The sequence below is a fragment of the Aplysia californica genome, unplaced genomic scaffold (genome assembly GCF_000002075.1).
Source record: "Aplysia californica isolate F4 #8 unplaced genomic scaffold, AplCal3.0 scaffold00002, whole genome shotgun sequence".
NCBI lineage: Eukaryota > Metazoa > Mollusca > Gastropoda > Aplysiida > Aplysiidae > Aplysia > Aplysia californica.
The window spans coordinates 3,728,622-3,738,699 of NW_004797272.1; the positions used below are offsets into that span (position 1 = coordinate 3,728,622).

General features: G+C 39.3%; 1 protein-coding gene across 1 annotated transcript in view; it reads right to left on the reverse strand.

Annotated features, from left to right (window-relative positions):
- The window catches only part of LOC118477217 (acetylcholine receptor subunit alpha-like), a 5,803-nt gene extending 3,556 nt beyond the window's left edge, over positions 1-2,247 (reverse strand). The window contains exon 1 of the mRNA XM_035968154.1: positions 2,008-2,247. Coding sequence (XP_035824047.1) covers positions 2,008-2,189 — 182 coding nt within the window. The 5' untranslated portion in view covers positions 2,190-2,247. The remainder of the gene's footprint in view (positions 1-2,007) is intronic.
- Between the last annotated feature and the right edge of the window lie 7,831 nt (positions 2,248-10,078).

Below are 10,078 nucleotides of genomic sequence, written 5' to 3' on the forward strand. Positions count from 1 at the left end.
ATTGAAAGCCTTGAAACCTCTACAAGTATCTAAATTAGAACAACATACTTTCGAGGATTCAAACCAGGGTCTTCCGCACGGTACTTCAACTTAATACCGACTGAACTATCGACGCTCAGGTGAAAGAGTCAAAATCTAGGCGTCTTGTGACAGTATCTTTGGTGCTTGTCTCCTGTTGGCTAAAATTAAGTGGGGTGTGGGGAGGGGGTCAAAGGGTCAAAGGGTCAAAGAAAAAGCATAGCAAAGACATAATACAGTCAACATTGTTAAAGACAGCCATCTGTTGTGGACGAAAGAAATGGTTGTCTCAGAAAACAGGACGTCTGGGACAGTGTCCTTATGACATAAAAAAGCAATGGGGGGAGAGGGAAGGGATCGGTTGCACAGTTGATCATCTTGGACAGGTGGCTGTTCGAGTAGGTTCTACTGTATTTTGCTTACGCGTCAAGGTTTTTTTTTTTTCCTTTTGCAAGTCAATGCACTTACGACGATACTAATAAATCTCTTGACTCTATTCTCTTGCGGTTTGCGAGTAAAAGACCCTTTAATTATCTTCGGAACTAATCAATAGATCTAGTTCCCTTTAAATGAACTATGTAGACAGGAGGGGAGGAGGGGCTGCTCCGGATATTAAGCAAATTACGACAGAATCTGGTTAAAATCAATAGTTATTTCGCTTTCAGATAATAACGTAACTATTTTAGGAAAGGAGCCGTACTAAAGTACAAAGAATGTGTTAGAAATAATTAAGTACATTTTTGAAATAACTGTGGAGTCACATCCCAGATACGATCAGGATAATATTCTGAAAAACTTTTTTGCTAATAACCGGTGCCAACTGATTACACGGAGGTTCTACTGCTTTGTTATCGGCTCCACATTTCCTGCTGGTGTATCCTAGAACTGGGTATTGATTCCTTACAGGAAATACTAATGATCGTTTGCTAGCCTCAGGGGAAAAGCATTTACCTGTTTCTGCGAGACTCACAGATGACTGGATCAGTCCAGATGATGGGATCTGTGGCCATTGGAGTGAGTGAATGGGGGTAGTTTGAGGGTGGGAGGTGGGGGTAGTGGTAATATGAGGCTTCATTTTGAGATGGATACAAAATAATAATAATAATGATAACGATAAGAATGCTACTACTACTACTACTACTACTACTACTACTACTACTACTACTACTACTACTACTACTACTACTAAACCTATTATTATTGTTACTATCATCATCATCATCACCATAAACAGCAGAGAATAAAAGAAATGGTCAAGACTTGTAGAATTTTAAAGAAAATGTTATATAGGTCCAACGTTTTATTACGGGCTTCATCAGGAACATAAAAAAATGTATCTAATGACTACTCTAGCTATAGCAGCCTACTCTTATCGATTTTGGATCATCAAGGGATCTTTAACGTGCGCAACCGGACCTCAGACTTTTTTCGCTCTTATTCGAAAAGGCTAGGTGTTAGATATTACATACTATAAGATCAGGGGTGTGGCTGAAAGACAGCAATAAGAAGGAACCAAGGAGTAGCTGTAGGAGGGCTACAGAGAGAGCCAGGAGCCCCGAGGAGGGGGCCAAAGGAAGTGAAAAGGGGGGGGGCAGAAAAGTGGAGACGAAAAACAAACAAACGACGGAACATTTTCAGAGAGCAGGAAAGGAGGAGAAAGGAGAAAATTTTAGAGAAGAAAATTCTCTGTCGCTGTCCGGATTAGAACCCGGGACCAAGTATTGCATGAGGGGCGAACACCGTAACCCCTCGACCACGAGAACCCCCTATTATTGTATCTTGTCAGTATGTTAGTGTTTTAGCGCCTATAAACGGCTGCTTGCACTGGATGCTTCTCAGGAAGTTGAGGTTGTTTCTGAATGCTCTCAGGTCTGCTGGGGTAATAGTATAGATTGTGAAGCGCATAGAGCTTGCTGTTAAGCGAGGATTTGCGTTATACAAATACCATCATTTATCATCATCATCATTATTGTAGCCTATAACACTCACTGGTCAGCTGGGAAGTGGATCCTTGTTATGTTGCCGTAAAGAGGGGCATTCCAGGTTAAACCAGGATCTACCCACGCCATGTTTACGTGACCGACAGTGCTCACAGACTGGGAATATTCGTCCACTTTTATCACCTGGAAAAAGATGCAGGTATCAGACAATTGGTCAGCTTTATTAGACATGACTGTTGTTGTTGGTGTTGTTGTTGTTGTTGTTGTTATTGATGATGATGATGATGATGATGATGATGATGATGATGATGATGATGATGATGATGATGATGATGATGATGATGATGATGAAGCCCACGACGACGACGATGATGATGATAATCCTGATGATGATCATGATTGTGGAGGAGGAGGAGGAGGAGGAGGAGGAGGAGGAAGAGCAACAGCAGCAGCAGCAGAAAAGAAAAGAAAAATGAAAAGAAACAAAAATAAAGTATGAGAGTTGAAACTTTAATTTTATTTACCGCATCCGGCCAAAACTTGAAGGTGACATCCACAACACCATTTTCGCCAGGAGGCTGTAGTCTGTATTTCACGATAACATTATCACTCAGGAAGTTCTTCAGTCTTATTATGGCTTGTCTATTGTCATCTAGGGGCTCACCGATATCATCAGCCACAACCGGCAGAACTCGAGAAATAACCAGTAGAATTAGAATTCTTCTTCGAATGGAAATACATATAGCCATCGTTTAACTTGAAGTCCTCTGGACTTGCTGAGTCTCTAAACATTCGCAGTTTTCAAAGACTTATAATATACTGGTAGGGCTGATTTTCTGAAGAAAGGGTAGTATTTCTGGTCAAATTGCAGGATACACTTTTAGTATACGCTAAGAAATCTTTCACTCTTGCTTCTTATTATATTCTTGTAACGCTGCAATCGGACCATGTCAGTTCTTGAAGGTGTCGACTCTAGACCAAACCTGTCATAGCCTAGTACTGCAGCTGCTCTTCCCCCATCATAGAATCGATCTCCTGGGTCATCAAGCTGAATATGCCAAACAAACGTCATCAAACAAACCACAAATGTGACGAAGGCTAAACGCTACGAGATACGTTTCTGCAGTTTATTACGTATATATTATGTGACTGTCTAACAATATTACCAAAACAAAAGCGAACTGAAATACTTCTCCTTTCGCTAGCCTATTTATTAGTCTCTGATGTTGCTTTTATATATCCTTGTAGTTATACGATTCAAGAAAAAGGAAAACAGCCCTTTAAAAAAAAAAGTCATGTTAACCGCTTTATTTTTCGATGGTTCCAACACTGCTCTATAATCGACCGGGAAAAAAAAGATTTGGACAAGCGACTGAGTTCAACAAACACAGGACGTAGCCCTAATGGTATTGCTGTTTAATCAGAGAATTATGCCACAATCCGTTTAATAGCTCAGGTGGACCGTGTGCGTTCCCCTTCGTAGGGAAAACACAAGTAGCAGACAAGTCGAGATTGGAAGTGCAGACTCTCTGATGTCCTGCTATCGTCCCTGATGCAAATTTTCAATCGATGGTCTTATTTATTCATAAGATCATGTGATCGAGGGGCGTGATTTTTCTGGATGTGCTCAATTAAACCCCAAACAACCCAAATTTAGAATTAAACAAACAAAAAACAAAGCACAACGAAACACCCCCCCCCAAAAAAAACAAAAAACCCCGGGACAGGCGTGCTTTTAATGTCATGAAGTAGGCCTAATGTCAATGATGTAAACACTGGGGAAATACCCAGGAGCATGCTTCAGAGTAGTCGAATGGGTTAATGATAGCCAACAAACTTTTATTTTTCTGTCTGTCTCTCTTGAACTACCACCTTCTTCTCCTCCTCCTCCTCCTCCTCCCTCTCTCTCTCTCTCCGTACTTCCGAACACTTTTCCATTAAGTCCTTTATCTAAACTTAAAAGTACTTTAATTTTTCGACTCGATTGGTTTTATCCAAAACCTCACTCTCAGTCTCTCCCCTCATGCACCGACTTTAGCTCTTCCTTAGTCTATTTAGCACTGCTCTCTGCACTTCTATCGTGACAACAGATATCAAAGTAATCGAAAGCTTCACTGTTTTTGTAAATATCGTACAAAACGGAATACAGAAATGATAGCTTGGCGACTGTGGCGATATCTCTCGGACATTATCAGTTTATTCAATTTTACATTTCCATTCCTCTGAAATTTGAACGAATCGAGTGTTGACAGGAACTGAGAGAGAAAAAGGAGTCAGAATACAGGGAGATTAAAAAAACCCTGTAAAACTTTGTACAGAATTTACAAGTATGTTGTAATTTGGAACAGAAATGATTCACCCAAAAGGAATTTGTTTGACATTGAATTCATAAAGAAAAAACGTGTTTTCGAAAACAGAAATGGCTTCTATAAAAACCACCCATAAACGCAAAATGCACCAATCTAAAAGATCTTGTAAGGGGAGTCATGAAATGTTTGGTTTGTTTTTTCCCCTTCCATTCCTTTTTAAAATCTAATCTTTCCATTCCTGTAACATCTAAACAATATTTCTTTTCTCTTACAAAGTTAAAAAAATATATTTGTAAAGTTCTGGAATTCCGAGAACCAGTGCTCTGTGTCATTTGAACACGACACATTTTAACGCGTCGTTCGTAATGTTCAGTGGTGGCCAAAGACAAGAATCCACCCAACCATGAGTACTCAAAGCCACACACACTGTACACCTTACAGTATGGAGTTTTTTCTATAGACAATAGGGGGTTGGGTGAGGTTGCCGAAAATAGACAGCATTAAAATTTGTGAAGTTAGAATATCCTAAAAGGTGACTATGGGCTTTGCCAAGGAACCAAATGTCATAGAGAGGAAATGTTCACGCTTTTCAATACGATGGAGGAATCACGAACACATTGCTATCCTCTGATAGCTTTGTGAACAGGAAAATAGTATAGACATAGATGAAGATCTACCTTGAGAATGCAGACCGTTGAGATGATGTAGGAAAGTCCTAGCTGCAGACATCGTCTACGGACAGACATCTCAATGGTGCTCATCTACTGAATGCTGCACCCTGGTGACGTTTACAGGGGTGCAAACAGTGCGTGTTTAACCTGAAGTGGTCATTTCGTCTGGGAATTTTTACTTCTGATTCTAAATAGGTCTTAACAGGTGGCCCATTTTCACCCTTGACCACAAAGGAGGCCTTAATTAAGGACACTTTAACAAAACTTATGACATGAGTTAGTGGAGAGGAAATGTTTAATACAAAAAGCTATCAGCTCTTTATTAACCGTAACCATGACCTCAACAGGCAAAAGAAACTTGAGAAAAAACTATCTGCAAACTTTTGTTAGCCTGTTAGACCACGGTAGCTTTGCCCGTATGGCCCAATCGTTGAGACTTTTAGTGGAAGGCCTAAAGCGGAATTGTGCGTCATAGTCATGCTACAAAAACGGAGACATCGCTGAAAATGGTTGTTTCTTCACGCGCTACGTAGAGAAAAATAATTCTGTGGATTTGTTTAAAATGAATATATACCATGTATCAAACAAATTCCTGTTGACTCCGAAATGCTGAGTATAAATTTGAAACACAAAACTTCGGTGTAGAGGAACATATTTTTAAAAAAAAGTTAGCAGGCTACCCCTGAGGGGACCCCCCCCAATAAAAACACAACAAATTACCCGTACTTATCACTACAAGGCATTAGACAGAAGGGCGAGGGCCCAGCTGCTGCTGGATTGAAAACAACTGCAATAGTAAGGATATTGGGTTTTTTAAAGTTTTTGTAAGCGTTTTACGGCACTTGCAACACAATAAGGTCATTTAAGTGCCGAAGATTATAGGTGTTACAAGAGAGTAACAAACACAAAAAAGAAGGAGGGGAGATAAAGATAATAGACGTTAGATAGGAAAAAAGAAGCAAACCACACCAGAGCACCCGCCAACCACCCAATAAGGATATTATTGCCTAAACTATGATTGCAACAAACACTGATATGATTTCAGGAGAAATGTTTTGGTAAAAGCGGACCAATTTAAACAAAAATACAGCGTAATTATATAGATTTACACTTTTTGCAACACTGTAAGGTTATTCAAGAGGTTGGACCTCAAAATTTAATGTCCATTTCCTAAACGACAAAGCCAAATGGGAAAATGCACACAACATGGGGCCGAGCTGAGTTTCGAGCCCCCAATCTCAGGATTATGGCTCAAACTTTTATTAAGTTTTAGTAAGAGCTTTGCGGCACTTGCAACACATAAAGTTAAATAAGTGCCGAACATTAGAGGTGTTACAAAAGAGTAACAAACATAAAAAAGAAGGAGGAGAGATAAAGACGGTAGTTGTTTGATAGGAGGAAAGAAGAGGCAAACCACACCAGAGCACCCGCCAACCACCCACGATTATGGCTCAGATTGCTTAACCACTTTATTACTTAGACTACTAACACCATTGCAGAGACATAGGAAACAATTTTTTAAAAGAGGATGGACCAATTTAACAAGCGTTGCTCATAACTCCAGCATGTCAAAACAAACACAATGTACATGTAATTCCTGTGTTCATCATGATCTAGATCTAAATCTACTGTTCAATTCATTTGTTTTATTACTATTGACTAGAGATTAGGGACTGGTGTCTGTTGTGTAGCGGTTTGGGGCTTCGCTGTTGCACACAGGAGATTCAAATTCGATTCAAGAGTGGGTAGAAATTTTTATTCAGTATGTTGGTCTTTCTGCTGGGATGCTGTATCCCCCTCAGCCAAACTTTTACACTTTATATCTCTGAAGAACTGATAACAATTGGAAAACACTGCATACAGTTGACTACGGATGAGTTGATATCATCGGGGAAGTGAAAAATAGATCAACTCATCCAAACTTCAAGTTAACCATTGGGAACGATAAAGAAGACGAGGTGTTGGGACCCCAGAAAAAAGGTCAACTCAAACGAAGATCAACTCAAGCAAGTTCAACATAAGTAAAGTCAACTGCACATGTATAGAGTTTTACTGTCTTTGTGCCCTGACATTAAGTAGGTATTTGTAGTGTCATCAGTTGGTTCTAACACAAAGACTTGAAATAAATAACAAAAAGATGTGCACACTTCTGACAAATTGAAAACTTTATAAACTTTTCTTGCCTTATCTTGCACAACAACATGAGTGCCAAGTTGTCCTCAAACTCATTCCAGTTTTTAGCATTTCAGGCATGTAATAGAAGAAAAAAACAAGCAAATTTACAATACATGTACAAAGTTAGAGGAAGAGCGAAAACAACTTGCACTTCCGTCAAAACATGAAAATAACATTGGCCACAATCTACAGCAGACATTCTATTCTACAAAGCATGTTCCAGTCCACTAACAGTTCAACCAAAGACTGAACACTTAAAGATGATTCATTCCTCTGTCTAAGTTACAAAGGAAAAAAAAAGCCTAAAAAATCTGGTGCTGACAACCAAATTACAGACCTTTTGATACTACGTGCAATTTTAGGGAGTGATGCATCTTTTTCTACAAAAAGTTGGAGAAAAGACTGTCCTAAATAATTTCTACTTGAGAAACAAAACAAAATAACATTCAACAATGCCAGAGGCAACATCTAACCTACAAGCAAACACATCAGTTTTTGAGGACCCTTTATAAAGAGAGCGAACCATCTTATTTATGCAGTATCTTTGGAACAACGAACCAGAGTTGTAATATCTTAGAGAACATAATCCACTTCTCCGAACAACACCTGAGCTGTCACTGTACCAGGCCATAAAGCAGTCCTGAATTTAATTTCACAAAGCTTTCCAATAACACAAATATATATGAAAGCACAAAAAAGCAGACAAAGAAATGGCTATGCTGAACAGGAACCCCCTTCTGACACACACACTCACACATTAAAAAATAGGGAGAACAAAAATTCTCATCTATCTTGAATAGAATGGAAGGTATTTGACACTGAAGGAGGTGGGGGTCACCTGCTTTCAGGGGTAAAATTAGCAAGAAAATAGGCGTCAAAATTTGGTGACTTCCCGAGCTGCAGTGTCCTGAGAGACAACAAATTTAAAGTTCAGTGTCTTTGATCAACGTTTTTCATTAAAATCTACACAGAGGTGTATTTTAAAAATGAACATAACAAGTGTTGAGCTAAAAAAGAAAATTTTAAAAAATTTGCCCAACAGCTAGAAAAATGTTGGTTTCTTTGATTCTATTATTTTGACGAGCACCTGATTTCACCACAATGCCTCACAAATGCTTTTTGATGCTAAACAATTTCCTCGATTATAGTAAACGATACACCTTCCATACTTGTATGACTGCCATAAAAGCCATTCTTTGTTATACCTACCTACATGATACCCCGCACATCAGATCAATGACCTTATGCAGTTGTGAGCGCCGTAAAACACTTACCAAAAAAGAAAAAAAACCACCCAAAAAACAGTTGTTAGAGTAAAAGTAAAGGTCAACACTCCACTTCTCCCCACACCGATATCTGTCGTGTAGCGACCAGGCGCTTCGCTGTCACAAGCAGGAGACCCCAGTTCAATTCCCCAAAGGGAAGAGATTTTCGAGTATCTCAGATTTTTTGTTTGTGAGCGTGCAACTCTACTTTTATCCTTTTTGGTCTGCTTGACTTCCATTAAGGGATAAGATCTACAGTCTTGTTGGGAACCTATGGTATGTGCAACATGGGTAGTCTACCCTGTTCGAGTGAATGTTGAAAATAAAAGAAGTTGAATTCTTCCTCCACTGTTTTCTTATCATATTCATAGAAGAAAATAAAATATTGCATGTACTTTCTTCCATATCATCGTCATGCAATACTGAAACATTACACAATCACAGATACATGTATGATGGTGTATTTTCACACAAATAGCTCTGCACAATCCATGTTTCACATGCAAATGCACAAAAAAGAATAGCATTTATAAAAATGAATACCATCACATTTATAAACCTTGCCCCTTCTCCCTAAAGAGTAACAGCCACATATGGTCGCTTTTAAGCACAAGGGGGCTATCTGGATAAATGCTGTTTATTTGAGAAAATCGAAGGTAAAGTTTTTGGACCCTTGTTCCGTTTCTTTAAAAGACGAGAGTAATCTCTATAACCAAACAAGTATACACACCAATGAAACCAAACGTCTCCTTTAGCCTTCCCCGGCTTCCCCTAACATTTACTCAGGGTGGTAAAAACACATATTAAAAGTGTGCGAAAAAAGGAATGTCTCTACTCCAGTCAGCTCTTTGGTATTCACAATCTGTAGGGTTTGTCCTTGAAAAGCACATTAGAGCATGCTGTGGAGCTTGGAAACTAGCTATACAATGCAATTATTTTTATTATTATTTGGGTACAATTAATATAAAAAGACAGACAAACTACACTGATTTAAGAGGACTTCCTAATTAAGGTAAGATCCATTAAATGTTTTATTTTTAATACCATTTAGGTTGAGGTTCCACTGTCAGCAGCCTTTAAAGCTAAACTCTATTCACAATAAGTCTCCATCCACACCAACCAAGATCCTTGGCTCTATAAGAAAGACATGATATAGCACACGTCTACCAAAGTACTAAAAGTGAGGTTCAAATATATGTAGAGCACACACACACACAGAAAGAGAGAGAGAGAGAGAGAGAGAGAGAGAGAGAGAGAGAGAGAGAGAGAGAGAGAGAGAGAGAGAGACGGAAACAACAGAGGGTGAAAGTCGTTAAGAAGTAGAACCTACTACCCGCTGACATGTGTTCAAACTGGAAGTCAGATCAACGGACAAGCCCCCACACACAACATAGCGCACCTATGTGCAGACAGACAGACACACCGACCCACCCACCGACCGACCGACCGACCGACCGACCGACCGACCGACCGACAGACAGACAGACAGACAGACAGACAGACAGACAGACAGACAGTGGGTGGAGGTGGGAAATAGATATTTAAAAAAAGAAAAAAAAACATTAAAAAGATGAAGACCAAAAAAAAAAATCGAAATCAGCGTAAGTAAAGGGAATTGGTATTACCTTATCGTCGCCGCTCTCCACATCACACTGTGAACAAAGGAAACGAGAATATGGTTAGAACAGTCTTTGTAAATG